At 40.4% G+C, this 22,599-nt stretch overlaps 2 protein-coding genes across 3 annotated transcripts; one reads left to right on the top strand and one right to left on the bottom strand.

Moving 5' to 3' along the window:
- The first annotated feature begins 1,426 nt into the window (after positions 1-1,426).
- tmc2b (transmembrane channel-like 2b) lies at positions 1,427-13,111 on the top strand. 2 transcript variants are annotated; one of them, XM_069699653.1, is made up of 20 exons: positions 1,427-1,480; positions 1,619-1,660; positions 1,978-2,371; positions 4,202-4,351; positions 5,323-5,413; positions 5,527-5,608; positions 5,692-5,798; positions 5,892-5,990; positions 6,869-7,011; positions 7,115-7,262; positions 7,686-7,880; positions 8,009-8,188; positions 9,642-9,800; positions 9,965-10,093; positions 10,598-10,665; positions 10,841-11,080; positions 11,883-12,008; positions 12,391-12,469; positions 12,571-12,697; positions 12,802-13,111. In XM_069699653.1, exons 1-20 carry the CDS (start codon positions 1,435-1,437, stop codon positions 13,029-13,031), a joined length of 2,835 nt encoding a protein of 944 aa, XP_069555754.1. In that variant the 5' UTR covers positions 1,427-1,434; the 3' UTR covers positions 13,032-13,111. The 2 variants fall into 2 exon arrangements, with proteins under 2 accessions (XP_069555754.1, XP_069555755.1); XM_069699654.1 differs by having other exon boundaries at positions 1,619-1,672.
- Positions 13,112-13,263: 152 nt separating this feature from the next.
- Positions 13,264-20,162, bottom strand: LOC138621574 (aldehyde dehydrogenase 1A1-like). The gene is made up of 14 exons (XM_069699733.1): positions 20,005-20,162; positions 18,855-19,021; positions 18,078-18,182; positions 17,616-17,756; positions 17,370-17,499; positions 17,161-17,222; positions 16,698-16,826; positions 16,412-16,525; positions 16,176-16,278; positions 14,948-15,132; positions 14,701-14,865; positions 14,435-14,592; positions 14,192-14,266; positions 13,264-13,997 (listed from the first exon to the last, which is right to left on the bottom strand). The coding sequence occupies exons 1-14, from the start codon at positions 20,063-20,065 to the stop codon at positions 13,925-13,927; spliced, it is 1,668 nt and encodes a 555-aa protein (XP_069555834.1). The 5' UTR covers positions 20,066-20,162; the 3' UTR covers positions 13,264-13,924.
- Positions 20,163-22,599: the final 2,437 nt, after the last annotated feature.

Below are 22,599 nucleotides of genomic sequence, written 5' to 3'. Positions count from 1 at the left end.
ATCCTTTTGTACTAAGTTTCCTCTTTGTGTTCTCTAGACAGTTTCCTTGTTGAGCTCCAGTGGTACGATAGTAACCATAGACAAGTGCCTTAAACTGCAATACCACCAAACTACGCTTGGGGTTGGCTCCAATAAGGCTCTTGCTCCATAGACTCCCATTCAATTTCTCTCACAAAACATAAAGTCAATACATTTTTTCCAAGAGTCATAATGTTTACATGTTTACTTACGTTTCTGGAGTTCATTATAAAAATAATGTCATCATTATTTAGATATTAGGCCCCAAAAAGCTGTATGTTTGGGGGCGTGTCTGTTTGATTGACAGGCCTATGGTGCAGTCATGTTTCTGCTGTAGGTCCTCGGCTTCCCAATCAGATGGAGTCAGATCCACTGCTTGCTCCTCCCAGTTCGTCCAAATATGGTCACTTCAGGCTCCAAAATAGCAAGATGGCAATGGCTGAAATACTGAAATCTTCAGAACACCAGTTCAGAATCGTCAATTCTAATTTAACTAATCAAACACTGCTGCTTCAAATTATCTTAAGCTGAAATTTGTAATAATTTTTCTCTAAAAACGCTTTGTTCCACATCACTTTTTGGCTATTATAATCAGGAGGAATGATTGCAGTGATCACTTTTCTGTATACTAATAGCCTGTCAGTATTTTTTGTAAAGTACACTTGACTACATGAGAACCAACCCTTTAATGAACAGCTTGTAAAATTGACTGACTTGTCTTCAGTGAAGTTATAGATTGACAGTAGTAACACTCCACCGCACTCCCACAGGTCACCGCATACAGTATTTAAATACGGTGACTTGTTTCACTTTTTCACTCAGGACTACTTAAGCTTTCATGCAACTTTAATGCAGCCTGACATTTATTTCTGCATTTGCTCTGGTGCCTTCTTACCGGGTCGCAAGTGAATGACAGCTCAGTTTTTGGTGTAAAAACTGTTTCTTGTGCAGTTGCATGTTTTATATGACAATGATACATGTTGTTCGATGTTCTCCCTTTTGAATAAACATGAGGATTAGAGCATCTTAATGCATATGTTCTCTTGTTTCTACGGTATGATATCAATTAACATTTTGATTGACAAGTCCATTGTTGGATTCTGTTCTCTCCCTGAGCTACTGATTGTCATCTAATGGACTGTGTCTTTGACGGTCGTCAAAGAGCCCTGTCTTTGAACACCCCAAACAGAGGCACACCTGTTCCTCTGTGTGTGTGTGTGTGTGTGTGTGTGTGTGTGTGTGTGTGTGTGTGTGTGTGTGTGTGTGTATACTGGCTTTTTGACACTGGACCTTCCTGGTGTACCAGCTGCCTCCACTGTGTGACTCATGGATGGGGCTGAGGCAGAGTCTGAAGTGAGCAGAGAAGAACTAACCGGAGACAAAGAGTAAACAACGATCTACGAGGAGCTCAGGAGAATGCCTCCAAAGAAGAAAAACAATGTCGCAATTAAGGTTGAAGATGGTGAGAGGAATTTTTTATGCTATTATGCTGAAAACTCATATTTACCTTTGTTGATATATTGATTAAAGATCACTAAGTCATTGTTATATCTGTTTTTAAATCTATGTTTCATGGGGTATTTTCATTCATATATTGCAGTTGGGATGGAGGTTGATGCCATGTCAGACAGTGAGTCAGAAGGTGAGTCTTCTGGTGCAATTTGTGTTTGCTTTTCATTACAGAAACAGTTAAAGTGGGCAGATCTGGATAATATGCCACAATGTGCCCATGTGATGGGAAAAATGAAGCTGGTTTTTGCTTCTTCTATTGCTTTTCTTTAAGATTATGTATACCTTTTCTGTAGATCCCCTCTGTTGTACTCAACTGAATGAGTTCAGGGCATTTTTGAAACTCCTTATTGTCAGTTTTTGTACTTGTGAGTTTAGGGAGTATAAATTATATTGTACTGGATGAAAGTTTCAGCTTTTTCTCTAAAAATGTAAATATATTTGTCATAGATGAGGCCAGGAGGAGAAGCAAAAACAGAAGAGCCAAACCACAACGTAAAGCCAAAAGAGTCAGTGAGGAGGAGGAAGATGAGGAGGATGAGGACGAGGCACCCAGGAAAAGAGGACGAAAAAAGAAGGCCAAGCCACAGGACAGTGATGAAGAAGAAGAAGAAGACAAACGGAGTGTGAAAAGCAAAGGAACAAAAGCCTCCAGGAAGAAACCTGCTAAGGAGGAGAGCGACGAGGAGAGCGAAGAGGAGCGGGGGAAAAGGAAAAAGGGAGGCAGAGCGGTGTCCAAAAAGGTGAAAGAGGAGCAGAATAAAGAGAATAAGGAGACGAAGGGGAATGTTAAGGACAGAGGTGGGGACAAGGACAAGAAAAAGAAGAATGGAAAGTTGAGCAGGTGCAGTATTCTCTGAGAGCTGTCTCTCACCTACCTGCACGCTCCACACACCTGTATTGGCTTCTTTCTCCATGCAACCTCATGCAACCTCATGCAGACTCCTGGCAGACTCTGGTCATGTGAAGCTACTGTACGTGCCATACATTCAGGGAGCTGGAAGAAATGACAGTGTCAATTGTATCAGTATTACTGCAACACAGAATACACACTTAAATCCCTGAATATATGGCATCTAGCCGATTTTTAATGCAGCGCCAGTTGTGGACGGTTGTCCACAAATGTACAGAATTTACTTAATAATTTACTGGACCAGGTGATTTATTTTTGTGTGTGTGAGAAGGACGATCTTTGAATGTGGAAAGGATATGTCACCCTTTCTTCCGAAAGACACAGAAATTTAATTATAGTGAACAAGTTTGAGTGATACAGATTTTTGGCAGCTGTGATGGATGATGTAATCTCATTTGCTCATCCATTATTTACTGCTGCCTTTCATTGGGGAGGGGGGGGGGGGGTGTTGGCTGTATTTAAAAAAAAAAAAAAATAGGCAATTAGTTCTGACCATGCAGTGACAAGGAAGACTGCTCTGACTTAGGAGAAGTATTGAAATCCACACCACAGCTCTAAAACCTGCTTGAATAGTTTGTGAAGAGTTGTGGAAGTGCTGCTTGGGGATAAAAAAATAAATTAAAAAAAGTGCTTCCCTTTAGTTTATCACAAAAGTGTTCATGTTTGGATATATTGCTGATGTTCACAAAATAAATTTACTTTATTTTCAGTGAAACACTAGAGAGCTTTTAACTTACAACAAATACAGGAAGTCGTGGCATTCAGGAGCTGTTTTTTCTGAGTTCAGAAGGAACAGTTGACAAACAAGTTGTATTATCTGATTGCACTAGATATTTTTGGGAGGTCAAACAACAAGAATACTAAAGCTCAAATGAATAAGATGTTGACTTACGTAGATGGCTGCGGCAGCTGTACTTGCAGGTGTTTTATCTAATGATAATGTACATCAACAGGCTATTCACTATTAGTAGTGGCAGCTGGCTACGTCGTTCTGGTTGGGTAAAACTAGACTTTCGAAGCTACGTTTTGTCATCATCTGTATTTGTTCGTTGTTTTCGTGTTCTTTTGGACCCAGGCAAACATTATTGAACAGTTAATGTAACATTACTTAGAATAGCCACCGCGCTCTTTTTTTTTTGTCTAGAGAAATGTGTCCGTCAGATTTGGCCGAACAGCTGTTTAACACTTGTATTCAGCTGTGGTTGGACAACACGTCACACAATATGGTCCCTTTGAGGATAACCTAGCCTTTAGAGTTCACAACGAAATTATGGTGGCTGTTTTAGTTCAAAAGCTTACTATTATGTCAACATGTTAATAAGATATTCAGATGTTTGCTTATATAATTTTTTTTTAATTATTATTTATTTATTTATTTTTTAAAATGTTTTTGCAGTTGTAGCATAATGATGTTAGCATTAGGCACAACGTGGAGCTGAGGCTGATGGGAATGTTTTCATTAAGTATGGGACAAATTTAAAACATCAACTGATGGTGGTCATTTTTGATGGTTGAAGGGATTTTAAATAAATAAATAAAAAAAATAAAAAAAACAAGCCCAGCATAAAAAAAAAGAAAATCTTAGTTGTTTTTTAATAACATTTTTAGGGGTTGGAATTCACTGAGCTGCTACTTTCTTTCTATCCTGTAAAATAGTTCATCTTGAAGTATTGACTTTTCTGATGCACTGCCTGATGTTTAGATTAAGCTCCTGTTGAGCCTTTTCAAAAATCACGGCAAGTGACAGCTATTTCCCCTCAGCAGCTCTTCTTCCTCGTCCGGGTCTGATGAAGATTCACTGTCGGAGGGAGAGATTGCAGCTTTGAAGGAAGAAGTAGAGGAAAAGAAGAAACTGATCGCTACATTAAGGAACAAACCCTGGCGTATGAAGAGGAGGCTCGTGCTGCTCAAGTAAAAACTAAAACTAAACCAGTGGCTAACTTTAACTCACATCCTCTGCCTTGCTGGTGACTGCTGTAATTTCTGTTTTTTGCTGCTGCATTTTGTTCTTTATGCATCTTTTATTTTGACATTTTGTTTGTTTGTTTGTATGAGCATTTCCCTTAATGCCTACCATCACTCATGTCATGTGCATGTGATGTTGCTCCTTCATAATTAAAACTTGTTTATTCCTACTTTAGCTGTTTGATATTTCTCTTTACCAGTGCTGCGCTCTATAGACAGAAACTACTTTGGATAAACACAAAGTAGATTTTTTTCCAAACAGAGATAATTTATGAAGCAGCTCGAGTGTATTTCCTGTTTTGATAAAAACACTCAACATGAAATCAGCCTGTAAAGTCCTAAAACCCATGGAAATAAATATATACAGGCAGATATTTGTTCACTCACATTCACAGTTTTACTCAGTTATGGAAACTCCCCTCTGAGAGACACACGATGACCAGAGATCTGCCTATAAATCTTAAAAAACACACGAAACTGGCCGTCGTTCAGCGCGTTCAAACACTGTAAACAGTTGCGGCTGCCTTGCCGGGGCCGAGGCTGTGAGTTGTGTGGTGTGTTTGTGTGTGTGTGTGAGAGATCTGTGTGTATGTTTCTCTATGTACAGATCAGTGCAGGCAAATTTGTGGAAACTCAACATGATAGGTGAACTGCCTTAACTTTTTCATGAGCTTGACACTGTTTAATGCATGCTATGGCGGCTGATTGACCTCCTGCTTGCCAAGTTCTCCTGCCGATGCTCTTAACATATGCACTGTATCATCAATCAGTGAATCATCCCAGACTTGTTGTTTGTACATCCTGTACACACTAACTAATTCATTCATTGGTCAGGCGGGTTTTGGTTTAAAGCTGGATGTTGGCTTACATTTTATTTAACTGGTGGACGCTTGTGTTTTCGCTGATTGGTCAAACAGGGAGGCCCAGGAGTTTGTTGAAAAGTTTGAAGGAGCTCTTGGGAAAGGAAAAGGCAGGAAGCTGTATGCATACAAAGTCATGATGGCGAAGGTAATCTGCTCATTGTGCAATTTTGATGACACTTACACAAAACAAACTTCACTGATTTATAATGTGGAAGATACGTGGAAATAACTATTGTAAACCTTTCTCCCTCTCACCAGAAACTTATTAAGTTTAAACGAGACTTTGAGAACTTCAAAACAGCCTGTATACCCTGGGAGAGGAAGATAAAGGACGTAGAAAGTTGGTACCACAATGGCCTGTAACCTAAATGTTTCTAATAAACCGTCTCCACATTGTTAAGTTCTCTATTTTCCTGATCATAGGTCACTTTGGATCATCTGTGGCATCCTACTTTATTTTTCTGAGGTGGATGTATGGTCTGAATCTGGTCCTGTTTGGGTTCATGTTTGGCCTGGTGATGCTGCCTGAGGTTCGGCCTTTTGCATAATACTTGCCAGCAGCTGATACCTGATGTCTGTACATTTTCATCTTTCTCACCTCCATCTCTCTCCTTTTTGTTTAGGTTCTCATGGGTCTTCCCGCTGGCTCCATTGCCAGGAAAACTGTGCCCCGAGAAGAACAAGACTCAGCCATGGACTTATCAGTGCTCTTAGACTTTGGTGTGAGGATCTTCATTTATTGTATAATGGTGGCTAAAACAAATCTGTACAATATATATAAGTTTTGTGATTAATACTAATGTTTGCATTTTTATCTACACTGCTGGCATGGCTCTAGGGATGATAATCGGTCCAGAATGAATATCTCAACCACCATTAAATGGATGGCTAAAGTACGCGGGGCGATTATAACATTTTCAGATTGTTCCTGTTGCGCACAAACAGAGCGCATTACCTCGAGTGCACAGAGTAGGGGGGGAATAAATAACGTTTGAGAAAAAGCATTTCAAGTTACATTGTTTGAGCAACGTCAGCACTTGTGTGACCCTTGGTACGTGGCCATTTACAGTTTCACCATGGACTTGAGCAAAAAGCACATCAAATTTTGTGTCAAATTCAAGAAAATGGCACCGAAAGCTCTTGAGATGCATCAGACAGCCTACAGCAAAGAAGCACTGAGCCAGGTGAGGTGTTTTAAGTTCTTTGTGTTCCCAAAAAATGTGACACTAAATTTGATGTCTGCTCTCTGCTCAAGTTTTGGGGTCAAAGGGAAAATCGCAAATGAGCACATAGGCCTACTAGTGGCCACAAAAACACAAATTGTGGTGTTGATTTTGATCCAGCGATTTAACTTGGAATACTTACTCACAAAGGTTAAAGCTTCCCTCCTGTTCTATGCTCGTCACGGTGATACGTACCATTCACGCGTTAAAGGAGAAGTTTCTGAACTTTTTGATCACCCCTCTCTTGGTCTTGTTTTATAACGTTATTTATATTTTAACTCTTTCTAACTTTTGTTTAGTGGGAACGTTGCCTTGTGCCCCAGCTTGTGTAGTTGTGATATGTCTCTGTAATTATGGATATTTCTTTCTAACAACAGGGATACTGCAAGTACTCCTTTCTGTTCTATGGTTACTACAACAGCGACCGAACAATCGGACTGCTGCAGTTCAGACTCCCTCTGTCGTACCTGCTTGTGGGTGTCGGGATTTTCGGATACAGCCTGATGGTTGTCATTAGAACGTAGGCAAGACACAAAAATATAAACAATCAGATGCACATTATGCAGATAGGGAGGTTTCTTTCTTGATGTTGGGTTAAATGGGTTATATGTTGATTTTTTCAGGATGGCTAGTAACGCAAATGATGGAGGAGAGGGGGCGGAGGAGGGAGAGTTCACCTTCAGCTGGAAGATGTTCACCAGCTGGGACTACCTGATCGGAAACCCTGAGACTGCAGACAATAAGTACGCCTCCATTACAACCAGCTTCAAGGTTAGCAGGTGTGTGTGAACTAATGTTTGGGCTGATGAGCTCCGGAGCATGCCAAAATGTTTTTTTTAGACTGAGGGTTTTCTTTTAGATTTACCATTTTGCACCAAAACCTGATAATCATAAAGGGAACATCGTTAATAGCTAAAAGGCATTCTAGGAACTCACAGTGAAGTAGTTGGTACCCGAGAAATTTAAAGACATCCTGCTATAAGAGGGTAAATGTTGGAAGAGTAAAGATTTCAGAATAAGGTTTACAGCAATACAAGAATGTGGAGGTGTTCTTTATTCTCACTTTCCTCACAAGGTTTGCAGTGAGATTTAAAAGTTTGAAATGTGGAAACTGCAACATGGTGCAGCATACAATTGAAAACACGTTAGGTGTTTCTTTAAGTCTGTTTATGACTGTTCTTATCTGTCATGCAGGAATCCATCGTGGATGAACAGGAGAACCAGAAAGACGAGAACATCCATCTCCGGCGTTTCCTCAGGCTTCTTGCAAACCTTCTGATCTTGTGCTGTCTTGGAGGCAGTGGATATCTCATCTACTACGTCGTAAAGCGCTCTCAAGAGTTCGCTGCGATGAATAATGACGATCTCTCTTGGTTGGAAAAGAACGAGGCAGGTTTACAATGGACACGTGGTAAATTAGTTTTGAGAGGATTATGTTGGAGCGGACAGAAAGTTGGTAAAGTTTGAAAATGAGAGTGAAAAATTTGATTTGTAATTCTTCTTATCTATGACATCAGGTGGAGTTTGTGATGTCTCTGCTGGGTCTGGTGTGTCCTCCTCTGTTTGAAACTATCGCAGAGTTGGAAGATTATCACCCTCGTATTGCCCTCAAGTGGCAGCTGGGGAGGATCTTTGCCCTCTTCTTGGGAAACCTTTACACCTTCCTCTTCGCTCTCTTTGATGAGGTTACCGCCAAGGTATGACAGATGCACCTGCATGTGTCTGTTATTAATGCTCGTATGGTACAGTTGTTTTTATATTTATTTGGACAAACTTTTAGCTTTGCAAGTGGACACATTTCCATGGGAAGAGACTTCACTGAGAGTCGCTGGACTTTTGCTCTGCATTCTGATATGCTGTACTGTCGGTTTTAGAGATAAACTAATTATTCAAACCTTTTCATTTAGAGTAAATCAGTGTCTGTAAAGTTTCCTTTTCATTACCAAGCAGTGGTTGTCCTACTTAGAGAGGATAGGTGGAGCTAAGTCTTCTGCTGCCTTCAAACACATTCGTAGTGTTCACGCAAACAGTCCATATGAAATTTTGTGGTTTTCACAACTTTGCAATTTTGTAAATGCTCAGAGTTCATAAATTGTTACATGCCAAAATTTAGGAAAATGGTGGAGGCTAGAATTACATTTTTCTTTGAATGTTAAACTTATATATTATAAATTTAGTCTTATAGAGTTTTTCCTAGTTATTCAATCCAAGTTCTGAGGAAAATGTTGATGTTCCAAACGGCTAAATCTTTTTCCTGTGTCAATGTAACTTTGCATTTCCTGCATTATGTTACCCGCCTGCTACCTTGTTATATCGTTAGCTTGTAACCACAAGTTCCATTTGAAGGCAGCGTTCAACTTGTTCTTCAACTGCCAACTGGCTCTCGGATCTCAGGGAAGTGAAGTCCAAAAACACAGCTGCAATTACCGCTTATCGCCAGAGGTGCTTTCATAGAGAACAAAACAGAGATTGGCAAGATTATAAATTTAACATATATATAAAGAAATAGCTACATCTTTTACTTTCTTTTAAATTACTGTAACCTCCAGTTCAACTTATCATGTTGAAACGGCATTGCAGAAGGCCGAGACGTTGCCTAAATCTACTTAGCTATCGGTTAGTTAGATGAAAAACAGTCAACAGCAAGTTAGCTTTGTTGTTCACCGAAAATGAGAAACAAATTCAATGATTCTGTAAAGATGAAAAAAGCAAGATAGTAGTGCCCTCCAGAGGTGCCGGCTGGCAGATTTTGCAGCCTGCCGTTGGACGTTTCTTTATTTAGTGAGTTCAGCGCCAAGCAGGGTAACAGGGGAAAACAGCTAGCTCGCTGTATGAAGGCAACAAAATCCACCTTCTGGCACCTCTAAACCTTACAGCATGTCGTATCACATTCGTTTAATCCACAGAAAGTCCATAACAAATTTAAACCAGGCCACTTTTTCCCAGCTTCTAGTGTTTGTGCTGAATTAAGTAAACCGGCTGCCGGCTGTAGTGAAGGCGGTATAATTCTTCCATACAATTTTCAACCAGAACGTGAAATTATTACAATTCCTTTTAACACGAGCTGCAAACTGTGTGTTAAATATTCTACATAACCTAAGTTAGGCTCTCTTTGCCTGATTAATCTTTCATGTATTTTCTGGTCTTTAGTTGGAGAGCGAGAAGTTGATCAAGAATGCCACTGAATGGGCTTATAATCAGTACTACGCCAACTACAGTTCTTACTTCAACACGACAGATGTGCCTCCTCCAGATGTGCACCCAGCCGACATCATCAGAGGACCCTGCTGGGAGAATGGCGTGGGAATAGTTAGTAGTAGTATTATACATTGTTGTCCAATTGTGGATTGTGGGCACAGAGAAGAATAGTTTACCCCTAATAAATCAAACAGAAGAGACCAAATGTCAGCTTTTTGATCATATTTCTTTCGCTTCTTTTCCCCTATTTTTTGGTGTTTTTTTTTGCTTTGCAGGAATTCGTGAAGCTAATCGTGTCAGATGTGCAGGTGAGCTATTTGACCATCCTGATTGGTGACTTCCTGCGAGCTGTCATCGTCCGCTTCCTCAACTACTGCTGGTGCTGGGACCTGGAGGCCGGATTTGTAAGTACTTGTGTGTCAGTGGGTCACAGTGTCATGTGTTTGTTTAGGTGGTTTAGCTAAAATAGTAAAGTATTATTATCTTATTTTTACCCTTCCAACAAAAAATAAACATTTATACTCATATATCCATCTTATATATATAATTAAAGCTGTTATTTTTGCCACTTGTATCTGCAGTCATGTGGATGTATTTGAATTTGAAGTGGCTGTATCATTATAATGAATGTTCATATCATTGTATAGCCACCATGTCATTCAACTATTATTGAACACTGTGTGAGTACGGCACTGTTCGTCTTGGATCCAAGTCAACCTGATACCATACAATGACATCTGGCAGGACAGGTGATCCCAAACATTGAGTGAAACAGGACACTGCCATGATAACTTAATTACAGAGAGAGACACACACACACACTCACACAGCAGCGAATGCAAAGTGTGTTGACCTGCTGTTGATTAATTCAGGAGAACATGCTAATCATGTTTCTGTGTTTGTTCCAGCCTTCATATGGAGAGTTTGACATCAGTGGAAATGTGCTGGGGCTGATCTTCAATCAGGGAATGATATGGTGAATCTCTCCACATCTACCTGATTAAATTTATTTCCTGCTTCGTTCGACATTATCAAGGATTCTCTAATGAGATGAATGTTTGACTAAAAAGCTGCTAAAATACATTGTAAGTTCATAGTTGGTGGATAATACAGTCCTTTTGAGCTAATGTGGCTAAATCTGTTTTCTTTAGGATGGGAGCATTTTATGCTCCGGGTCTGGTGGGTCTGAACGTGCTGCGTCTCCTGACCTCCATGTACTACCAGTGCTGGGCAGTGATGGCCTGTAATGTTCCTCATGCGCGAGTTTTCAAAGCCTCTCGGTCGAACAACTTCTACATGGGCCTGCTGCTGCTTGTGCTGTTTCTTAGCCTGCTTCCTGTTGTCTACACTATCATGACGTTGCCACCGTCCTTCGACTGTGGGCCGTTCAGGTCAGTAGATGGAAACAGTAGAAGATGTTATGAGAGAAGCATGGGGCTTACTCTACCTTACTCTGATACTTATATGTCAGTGACCACATTGCTTCGATACCTAGGCTACAGCCACACTAACTTCATTTTGAAATGCGTACGTTTTGCAATGTTCATGTAGCAGTGTTATCAGCGTCATTGAGCCAGTATAGTGTTTACCAGACAGGCTCTACTTAGGCGGTCCTCCAGGTACATAAAATCACTCTATTTCACTCTCGCAAATTTGTTGGGACGTGTGTCCTGCAACGACTGGAGGTATCTCTACATGTAGATATGCATCTATACGTGTGCAGCTGGCTCTGTAAAATCCACTCACATCGTGTGAGGAGCATCAAAAAAAGTAACGTTCAGGAACTGGTATCAAAGTTAAAATATTGGTAGCAGTATCCAAAATTTTTAAACAATAGCCAGCCCTGGATAAACGTGAAATATTCATGAATATGACAAAGTTTGGATTGTCATCATAGTTCAGGCTCTGCAGGTTGAAAGAATTTTAGTTGATTATTTTTTCAGTTTACCTGAAACAATTAAAAATTTACACACAGTTTATCCAAATGTACTGGTAGTATTTTTTACTCCAGAATTAGTTTTATTTTGTCATTTCTTGTGATGAGGCCTAATGACATTGAGTGTCAATTTCAGTCTGTCAGTTGGTTGCACATATACAGTATACTTAAACTGTGATTTGTTTAATGCTCTTTATGTCAAGATTAATTACAACAAACAGTATATTGTGTGTTTGATCCGCTGTGTTTTCCATCAGCGGTCAGGAGCAGATGTATGACGTGGTTATGGAGACGATTGATCAGGATCTACCAGCTTTCATAGGGAACATTTTCACATATGCCACCAACCCTGGACTCATCATGCCTGCTATCCTCCTCATGGTGTAAGTATCATTTAAATGGAAAATGAAATACAGTGTTGTATATGCTAAATATAGCTAATTACTGTTTTCAGTTTCTTTTCTAACATTTTGTATATTTTTAAGTGTGGATTTATAACACATAACACATTTAATGTGTCGAAAAATGACCTTATCAGGGAATATTAGTAGCGTGGTAAATAATATGCATTGCTGTCTCACACTTTGTCTTTTTTGATACTACCACACAGGGGCACCCAAGTCAGTCTTTTTGGGTCTAGTGTAGTAAAATGTATACATATTGATCCTAAAAATAGCAGAATCAAGAGTTATTGTTGGAAGTAAAGTCATAAAACACAAAGCACAGTGGCTGTATTTACAGTAAAATACTTATCATGTCCAACAGGTTGGCCCTCTACTACCTCAACGCATTGTCAAAAGGATACCAACAAGCAAACATCGACCTTAAAAGAAAGATGCAAATGGTCAGTATGAGCGTTGTTCTTGTTTTTTTTTTCCTCTCAAAGTCTTTTGTTCTAGATTCAATCCAACAAATGTCTGTCTAATTTACTGGCTTACACTTTAGGCTCGAGATGAGGAGAAGAACCGCAGGAACAACAAAGACAGCACTAATCAAGTGATGAAAGACTTGGAGGACCTGATGCCAAACAAGTCTCTAATACCTCCTCCGGCTGAAGAACCACCTCCACCTGGTACACACACACAAACGCATATTCCTTTATCACACATGCTGTTAGCCGATTTTTACCCAACAGTCCTCACCCCCGTTTTTTCTCCTCACCCTCTCTCTTCTCAGATGCCGTAACTGAGAAGAACAACAAGTCTCCCAAAACAAAGCCAGGCTCAGCGGGGAAAGGGATCAAGCTGCAAAAAGAGGTGTCACTGGCTGCCACAAACCCCAGAAGGCCAGTGACCCATGCCCCGGGGCAGAGGGAAAGGCCTCCTGGAAATGCTAGTGGGCCTCAGCCTGGACCTGGCAGAGGCAGAGGCAGAGGCAGAGGTCGGGGTGCACCTCCGAGGAGATAAGAGACATGATTCATGGACCGGAAACGAGACAACACGAACTGCTCACCACAAACAGGTGTCTGTTAGCATGACTGCTGCAGTCACAGTCATACATGGAGGTCACTGGAATAATTATAGAGTTTTTTGTTGGTTAAATGTAATGATATCTTTTTAAAATTATATGTGCACATTCAAAGTTGTGGACATATCAATTCAAGAAAGTAAACAAACAAAATTATTTGTAATAATTTTATTGGATAATTGAAAAGCATTCAAATAAGAACTTTAAACATGCTAATTTATGAATAGATTCTAGTTAATGCCAGAAAAATTATTGTAGTGGGAATTTGTTTAAAGATACAGAAATTACTGTTACAACAGCAAAAATATCAACAAAAATGATGGCACAACAGGCTTATAGGCAATACAGACTTATAGCAAGAAGTGGTATCGATCATATAAAAGGCTTTTTGGTTGTCAATATGGGCCACTCCCTTTTATTGATTTCATTTGAAAATCCCTGTAAATAGTTTGTAAATTGACTTTCTATTTTTGTATAACACCTATTAAAATATTTGATTTCTGACAAAATATTATTTAAGTTGTTACCTCTGAACAAAAACAGACTCACCACTATAGAGAACATTCTGTCCACTAACCTGTACACTAGAGGAACATGGATAAATGAGCATTATCACATTAATATCAAGAGAAAAGGGTGTAACGGTGACACATTATTATAAAAAATAGGGGATTTCTTAGCAGAGACGGCAGGAATAAATGTTCATGAAGTGACAGGTAACTGACACGTCTTCAAAACATCCAAGGGCAACACAATTACTCGAAAATGTCTGTGGAGGATCTGAAGCTATGAGGAGGGGATTTTAAAAGACAGGAAAGTCCATCCAACAGTATTATGAGTTCTTCTGTGAGATTTTGATGGTGACTGCCTTGACCTCTGTGTACTCCTGAAGAGCATATTCACCCCTGAAATAAAAAATAAAAAAAGCACCACTGATTACGTAGGGGGAAAAGTGCTTATGTTTCCTCATATTATGTTAACATTTAGCAGTAAAGTTGCAATGTTACGAGGACCAAATTACTGACCTATATGTAGCTTGGAGGTGCACAGCAAGTACAAAGGGCTATTACCACAAAGATTGTACAATGGTATCACTCACAGTTCCCTCCCATTCCCGGACATCTTGAAGCCACCAAACGGACACTGAGCACTCATGGCATTGTAGCAGTTCACCCTGCAAACAAAGCAGCATTATTTTCACCTCGTTATGTGACAATCAAAGGCTATTTTACACTACTTTTTGGAATGGAATTCACTATTTTGTATTAAAATAATATGAAATATTCCAACAAGACTTCTGTGATAAATTTGTGCAGACACTGCAGGAGGATTTGATTCATACCAGACTGTGCCAGCCTGCAGAGCAGAAGAGACTGTAAGGGCTTTGCTGATGTCGTTGGTAAACACTCCTGCTGCCAGGCCGTAGTGAGTAGCGTTGGCTCTCTGGATCACTTCACCGACACTCCGAAAACACATGATCTGTTGCACTGGACCAAAAATCTGAGCGAGGACGGTCAGGAAACACGGTGACAAGAATGAAGAGGAAGAGAAAATTCAGAACACAGTCTTAGAATAAAGACACAGTGTAATGCGTTTTATCGTGCCTACCTCTTCTTTGGCGATGCGCATATCGTCTGTGACATTTGAGAAGATGGTGGGTTGGATGAAAAGTCCCTGCTGACCCCAGGCAGACCCGCCACACTCCAGCGTAGCTCCCTCTCTCTTCCCGCTCTCGACCAGCTCCATTATTTTATCAAACTGCTTCTGGTTGATCTGCAGAAAACAGCAAACAGCAGCTCTCATTATTGTGCCTCTCTCTCCCTCCCTCAGTTTGACCTGCTGAGTTAAAGGATACCTGCGGCCCCTGATCCACTCCTGGGAGGAGTGGGTTTCCCAGGACTTTGGATCTGGCCCTCTCTACACTGCGGCAGACAAACGTCTCGTAGATTGGTTCCTCGACAAACACCCTGGATCCAGCCAGGCAGCACTGGCCCTGGTTGAAGAACAGACCGCTGTGGGCCTGCTCCACGGCGTGCTCTACTGCAACACAGACACAAACACATAGAGTCTAAAAAGCTGCAACTAGACTGTTGGCAGGAACTAAGACGGGTTGTACATCATAATCTCAGTTCGATACTAGTTTTGACCAGGAGTGGGACATAACATGTACCAAGCAGTATGTTGGAGCTTCTTTACCTGCTAGCAATATGGAAGTCGCTCCACATTCTGCACTGAGGGTTAACGGTGTTTCATTTTTCTCCTTTGACACAGTATCACACTCTAATTTGATGTATCTTATGCAGATTCATTGCATTTTTACTTACATCTTTAGTGATTTAAAATCCTCTATCCGTCATTAAAAATACACAGAATAAATCAATTCCCACAATTACACTTATTCATGTATGCTGTAAGACATGGTGAAGATATATATATATAAAAAAAAAAACACGTGTGAAAAACAATACGCAATTAATGCTGACGTCACCCATTGGTTTGTGAACTGGCGTAACTATATATGTACAGTAAGTGACTATATTTGGATGAGCTGGGGAGGAACGAGCAATCAATCTGACTCAATCTCATTGGTAACCTGAGGATACTACGCCCCGCCCACCTATAGTGGAAACCTGACTGAGCCATAGACCTGTCAATCAGACTCTCCCCCACCTCCCACACACACACACACACACACACACACACACACACACACACACACACACACACACACACACACACACACACACACACACACACACACACACACACACACACACACAAACATACCACTTTTTGAGGCCTTACATTTAAGGCACGATTATTTTCAGATGGACCATCAGAAAACTAATAGGAAGGAGTGACTTAAGCGAATGACACCATTATCACCTGTAGAAAACAATTTATGGACTTTGATAGGAGAAGTTTAATGAGAGTCTATGGAGCCAGAGCCTTTTTGGAGCCGACCCCTAGTGGCCCTTTGTGGTATTGCACTTTATGGCACTTCCACATTGGCCTCACTTTTCAGACCCGGAAGCTCTGCCCAGTTGTATATACAGTCTGAGGTAAAGAAAACACATACTCACAGTCACAGTCTGCAAAGACGATGTTTGGATTTTTTCCACCGAGTTCAAGAGTAACTCTTTTCAGGTTGCTTTCACCTGCTGCCTTCTGGATGAGTTTCCCAACCTAGCAACCAGTGACAGCAATGTGAGATACACAGTTACATTACTTGGTAGGAGTTGATATTAACAGGAAGAAGTGATATTAAAACCGCAGAAAAGAGGCACCAGAATGAGGATTCATTTCAATAGATACTAACAGCAGTGGATCCGGTAAAGGCTACTTTGTCTATGTCCATGTGGTGGGAAATGGCACAACCTGCTGTCTGACCATAACCTGGCACCACATTTACCACTCCTGGAGGAAACCCCGCCTGAACACAGACAGATGGAGAGAGAGCCACAACAAATCACCGTCTTTAACCGAGACCTAATCTTAGACTAGCCTTTCAACTTTTACAGCCATGTAGGATCATTTCTGAAAGCAAGTTTATTGCTTTTGTCCACATGTACTGTATATCATTGTTGTGGTAATAACTTGAGTACCTCTTTGATGAGCGCAGCCATGTGCAGAGCTGATAATGGGGTCTGTTCAGCAGGTTTGATGACCACAGTGTTTCCGCAGCACAGAGCAGGAGCAATCTTCCACACAAACATCATCACCGGGAAGTTCCACTGTACAGTAGGTCAGTAGGTTCAAAAACATGATGAACCGGTTCCACAATGCACTTCAAAATTCAATGTTCAAGTTCTAAGTTTTCACCTCATAATTGCTTGTTTATAACCATTTATAGGATGATGATTTAATAAAAATGTGACAGCTGGTTGTCAATTATCACGACTTCAGGTACAACTAGTTTAAATACTTGAAGTTCACTGTTTCTTTACTCTGATTGTTGGTTGAATGCAGATCTGGCATCTTTCATCACGTGTGAAACTCATGTGTTTAATGTTTGGCCAAAACCAAACAGAAATGTAGATAATTCATTGATATCATTTTTCTACTCACGGGAATTATCTGGCCACATACACCAATGGGCTCATGTCGTGTGTAAGTAAAATACTCTCCATCTGAAAAGAAATACACACACTTGATCTGTTAAAGCACTGAAACCACTCTGGCTTTTATTATTATGTTGAAAGACACTTCAAATCTATCTCTTCAAGTTGTGTGGGATCAAAGAGGTGGTGACCAATACTGAGCAGAAGACAGCTCACCTACGGGGATGGTTTTGCCGTGAATCTTGTCAGCCCAGCCGGCGTAATATCTTAAGGTCTTGATTGTGGCCATTAAATCTACAAAATATGCCATGAGGAACACTTTGCCGCAGTCCAGAGCCTCTAGTGTCTAGAAATTTTATTTAAAAAAACAGTAATTAGTGCAAAAGTGCCAGTAAATCTGTTGTTGTTTCAGCGGAGCAATATTTAAAATGAGGACTTATTGCATGCATGTGCGTTTCTCACTGCCAGTAGGAGCCGGTCTCTCTCCACTAAGTCGGCAAGTCTGTTAAGTAGACGACCTCGGTCTGAGGCGTCCATTGATCGCCATGGTGATCCAATCTGGAAGGCAGCTCTGGCACTCTTTACCGCCTTGTCCACATCTTCCTATGGGAGGTTTGAGTTCAGGAGGTGGTCACCAAAATCAAGTCAATTCTATTTATATATTTGATTTATTTATATATATTAGATTTTACATATTTGTATAACCCAATTCAAAAATAGGATTTCCCCCCACAAAAACCTTACATGTTGCAAACAAAGGAGGGATTGCTCTTTGAGAACACAAAACTCTACAGACTCCAGAATATACCCAAAATGCATTGAGTTAACTCCACCACCTTTGAATGTTCAAATTCTTGCTCCTACGGGTCTAAAAAAAGAAAAATAAAGCACATCTGATTTACTGGCGGTGTATAATATACTTACTGAGTCGGACTCCTCCACTTCACACAGCAGCTCCATTGTGGTGGGATTGTACACAGGGATCTTTCTTCTGCAGCAGGACTCATACCAGTTGTTGTTGATGAACAACTGCGATACCAAAGGAGAATTGGAAAACAGACGCATATTCGTCAAGTAGATTTTTTCTTTGAAGTGGTATCTCCCCAGGTTGCTGTCTAAAAGCAGATTAAAGACCCACTGTATCAGCTCTCGTCAATGAGATTAAATTAATAACAGGCTCCCTGTTATTTAGCAGGAGTCGCTTTTCCTGCTCGGATATTTTTTTATGGGATGTATCTGCACACTGCTGTTACAGGTAATTACCATGCCTTATTTTCCCGTATTCATCTTGTTAAAACCACATTTCCATTTTCCTCTAATTACAAGCAGACAGAGCACATTTTCAGTTTAATTTTGGACATAAACCATATGATAAACCAAACAATACGACAACACTGCTACACAATGCCATATTACAGGGCAACTGCACCTGTTATCAACAGGCCGACTGGATCAAATACAGACAAGATTAATGTTTTGTCCTACCAGGATGCATAAAACATATTAGGATGGGAATAAAATAGCAATTAAAAACGGCATTTTTCTCTTTTTTTTTTTTTTCCATTGTGCAATGGATTTTTCTGAGAGAGCCAAACCCAACCAATAACACCTGTAGTTGATTTGCATATTCTACAAAAATTCTTAAATCCTGAGTTTCTTATAGGTACATTTTGTGACGCTTGACTGTTTGGTGCAGCTTACCTTTGTGTAAAGAATAGGGGGGTCTGGGATCGGAGTGGGCAGGGCCTTCATCTCTGATCCGTCCACGTGCTGTGGTTTGTGGTCCTGGTTTGAACCCTGGTGGTTGCACCCAGACTGCTGCTCATGGCCGTTGCCCGGCTGAGAGTTCATATTGGCATGTTTTCCCTCTGAAAAAGAAACAAATTAAAGCCGGTGTTACTGGAGCTCCTTTGTGTGCATACATGTGTGTTTACCCATACACTGCACTGCATATATGTGTGTGAAAGTTAATCAGAGTGAGAAAAGTTATTTTTGTGTAACCCTGTGCATAAGATGCCGTCCCCACATAGTGGAGTAAAAAGAAACTGTGCCAAATGAGGTGCTGGCACTGGCAGCAGGGTAGCACCAGACGGTCCCGACTGGCACCGCAAAGTCGGGCTGGCTCTGAACAGCGGATTGGACCTCATTTGGACAGAGAGGGTCAGAGAACAGCAAGACAACAGTCAGGACAAATTACTACCAGAAGTGAGCTTCATCACGTTTACTGAAAGACTTCAGAACTTTGATCAGGAACTTAGGCAGCTGTGGGAAACAAGTCTGAAGAATATTTCACCTTTTATACACAGATACTCACAACAACACTCAACCTCACAAAGTAACACACACAAATACATAAACGGTCACATATTACATCTCAGCATGTACAAGTGTTCTTTTGTTTTACTGACATTTCCTCTAATTTTGGTATCTAAAGATGAGATAATAAAAGTCCACTGACAACAGATAAATGCTGTTTTGATAGGCTACCTAATTTGAGTTACTTCTTATTTCTGTTTTTCAGAAGAACTGATTATGGCACTGTATGTTTTACGCACATTTTTCATGCTTTCTGTCGTAAACAAATATCAAGCTTTAAATATGCTGTGGTTTCTATTTTTGCTCCAAAAAAAAAATAGCTCAGTGCTTTCTGACTAACATGTTCAGTAAAATGTTTTGCAGCATATCTGAACATTTATGTCACTCTGAGGACAAACACAAATATTAACTGTAACAGTAAGTAGTTCTGTTAAATTAAAAAAAATTAAAAAAAAAGAATTAAACAGTTTTACTGTCACTAGAAAACACATTGTTTAATGGCTTTCCGCTCTATAAGGCTCCAAAGTCGAGTTACCTGCGGGTGATGCTGACGGGGTGCCTCCGCTCTGGTGGAGTCCCCCTCCGTTCACCGGCATGCTGCAGCTGCTGCCTGCCACCTCGCGCCGTCAGTGGACCGCGGACCGCCGCGCTTCTTTATATACCTGCAGCTCTGCGGCGCGAGAAACCTGAAATCCGCAGCATTACGTACCGTCACACCGGGAGCTCTCGTCGGGTCCTTCGAGGGTCCCCCTGCACGCCCTAATTGCAATTCAAACGGAACCCGTCCCAGTTTACCCCACGTGACCCGCGAGGCAGGCAGGCACCCCCCCCCCCCAGTTTATATGACAAAAAGCAGTATGGTAAGGCGAGTTTTGAAATTCAAATTAGCCAAACAAAATGTTTCTTTTTCAAAAATGTTGCAGGTAGTGTAAGAAGAAGACATGAAATACAACTTGCTTTTTCCAGCTAATTTTTAGTGGAGAGCAGAGGTGAAATGTTTTTATGTTATAGGTTTCAAGGACATTTTGCTACTGCTTAAGAACAATGGGGTACTTGTACTTAAATAAAAAATTTCCCTCTTCCACCCTACTACATTTAAGACACCAACGTCTACTACATTGCTTATTTGGGAGCAAATATTACAAGTTATTTGAGTAATTGGGCAAACAAACAAAAAAGTAGGCTACTTTATAAAATATTTGAAAACATCGAACTTCATCCGTTAAATGCTGCTTCCACTTTATTGTATCAGCAAACATATTCCAGTAATAAATTACCAATTTAACAATCACAGTGTTTGTTTGACCTGTACATAGTTTTACCTTGGACACTTGAAGTACACTTTACTGACATTACATGATAACCTAAGAGAAAATTACTTGTAATGGCATATTTTCACAGTGTTGTATTGTTACTTAATGGGATAAATGTTCCAGATCTGTTGATGTAGTCTGTGCCATTCTTGTAATATGTATCACGTATATGTATATGTATATGAATCTGCAGGCTGTAAATATAATATAATGTATAATAGCAATGACTATATATTATCAATACACCTTTAAAATAGAACAGCAGAATCATTTCAGTGTATTCAGTGAATTAACTTGTTGTGGTGCAATTCCATGCAAGCCCTAATAGCTGGACTTTTGAAGTGATGGACACTTTTTTATTTTTATTTTATTTTTATTTCACTTTATTAATCCCCGAGGGGAAAGTTACTTCTGTCGTCTGTGAATCAGTTCAGCCCTACTGACTGGATAGGCCCCTCTTCAAGGCAGCAAACATAATTGGGAAGATGTTTGCTTTGATAAGGGGCCTCCTGCTGCTTCGCTGTCTCCCAGGAACAATGTAATCACATAACTTTGTCTAGTGCACCCATTTTGATCTGTCTGGAAATACAGACATTATCCTCTGGGACAACACAACCTTTGTAATTAACCCTCGTTAAACAATGAAAAGATCAGTAGGACTACATTTAGGGAGTGTTGCAAAACAATCTGAAAACCATCTGCCCATAGGAATGCACACAGTTGTTACTTTGTCAAACGGTTGACTTGCAGTTTTTTTTTCTGTGAAGGGAAGGAGGTTGGGTTATGTATAAATGTTGTGCCATTATTTGTCCACATTTTATTTGTCAAACAGTTTGTGCAAAGGTTTGTGCCTGTTTAAAATAATTACATATTGATTAACATTTAGTAGAAGCAGTCTGTCTAGTTTAGCCACGTGGAGCTTTTTGCGCATGCCTTTTTAAGTGTTTTGAGTTGTGTTAGGTCTCTAACCCTGGTCATGCTTTAATGTTCCAACACACATTCTCCTTGTAGACACTTCACCATCCAGTCTGGCTCCACAGAGTCAGTGTGTGGCTGCCAGAGCTAATGACAAGATCGGACCGCCTCAGCCTGGAGAGGATGTGGACTACCAGGTCAAAGGAGCTGTCGCACGGCCTGACAGCACTGGGTGTCCCACAGTTGAGCTTGAGCTAAATTGACGGTGCGATGGAGAGCGAGAAAGAAAGGAGAATGAGGGGAATGAAAGATGGAGAGTGAAATAACTGGGGAGTAGGAAGTAATGCAGTCATGGATGAAAAGAAAGGGGGAAATAAGGCACGAAGGCATGAGAGGGAAGGTGGGAAAAGGAGTGAGGAGAGAAAAGAAGGAAAGAAGGTGAATTGAAGAGAGAAACACAAGTCTTTCAAATTAGAGGCTACGAAAACCAAATATACTGTATATGTCAGGTATTAAATTAGGATATTGATATGATATGATTTTGCAGTTTCCTTGTCTAAGCAAGAAGACAAATCCACCTGAAGTATAATAATTAGTAATAAGTAATAATAAGATAAGTATAATGCACAAATATCAGTGTTTCCATGGCAGATGTTGTAACAAAGGTTTAAACTTCAGGGCTATTGTTGGCAACAGTGTAACTATACACAACTACAGGGCTTGGCAGCAATCATTTGAGAGATCAATGTGATTAATAAGCCAATGCAGCCTAAAGCAGAACTAATGCCAAAACTAGGGAACATTAAGTCAGCCCAAACAGATGGACAGCGCTCCCTTGTGACATTTTACAGAAATTACATTGTTCATAAAACAATGCTGAGGCCTGTGAACCAGCGGTAGAT

The sequence above is a fragment of the Brachyistius frenatus genome, unplaced genomic scaffold (assembly GCF_029030835.1).
Source record: "Brachyistius frenatus isolate BFR_SWC_R1_liver_20210118 unplaced genomic scaffold, ASM2903083v1 Contig_31, whole genome shotgun sequence".
Lineage (NCBI taxonomy): Eukaryota > Metazoa > Chordata > Actinopteri > Embiotocidae > Brachyistius > Brachyistius frenatus.
The sequence above is the reverse complement of the archived record's forward strand: the minus strand, read 5'-3'. Positions and strand labels throughout refer to the sequence as shown.

Excerpts from the sequence above, each read along its gene's own strand:
- tmc2b (XM_069699654.1), top strand. The coding sequence starts at position 1,435 with ATGCCTCCAAAGAAGAAAAACAATGTCGCAATTAAGGTTGAAGATG. Across the intron at positions 5,414-5,526 it reads ACAAAGTCATGATGGCGAAG|AAACTTATTAAGTTTAAACG; the intron begins GTAATCTGCTCA and ends CCCTCTCACCAG. Across the intron at positions 12,009-12,390 it reads CCTGCTATCCTCCTCATGGT|GTTGGCCCTCTACTACCTCA; the intron begins GTAAGTATCATT and ends CATGTCCAACAG.
- LOC138621574 (XM_069699733.1), bottom strand. The coding sequence starts at position 20,065 with ATGCCGGTGAACGGAGGGGGACTCCACCAGAGCGGAGGCACCCCGTCA. Across the intron at positions 18,183-18,854 it reads CCCCTATTCTTTACACAAAG|TTGTTCATCAACAACAACTG; the intron begins GTAAGCTGCACC and ends TTGGTATCGCAG. Across the intron at positions 16,526-16,697 it reads TGGCTGCGCTCATCAAAGAG|GCGGGGTTTCCTCCAGGAGT; the intron begins GTACTCAAGTTA and ends GTCTGTGTTCAG.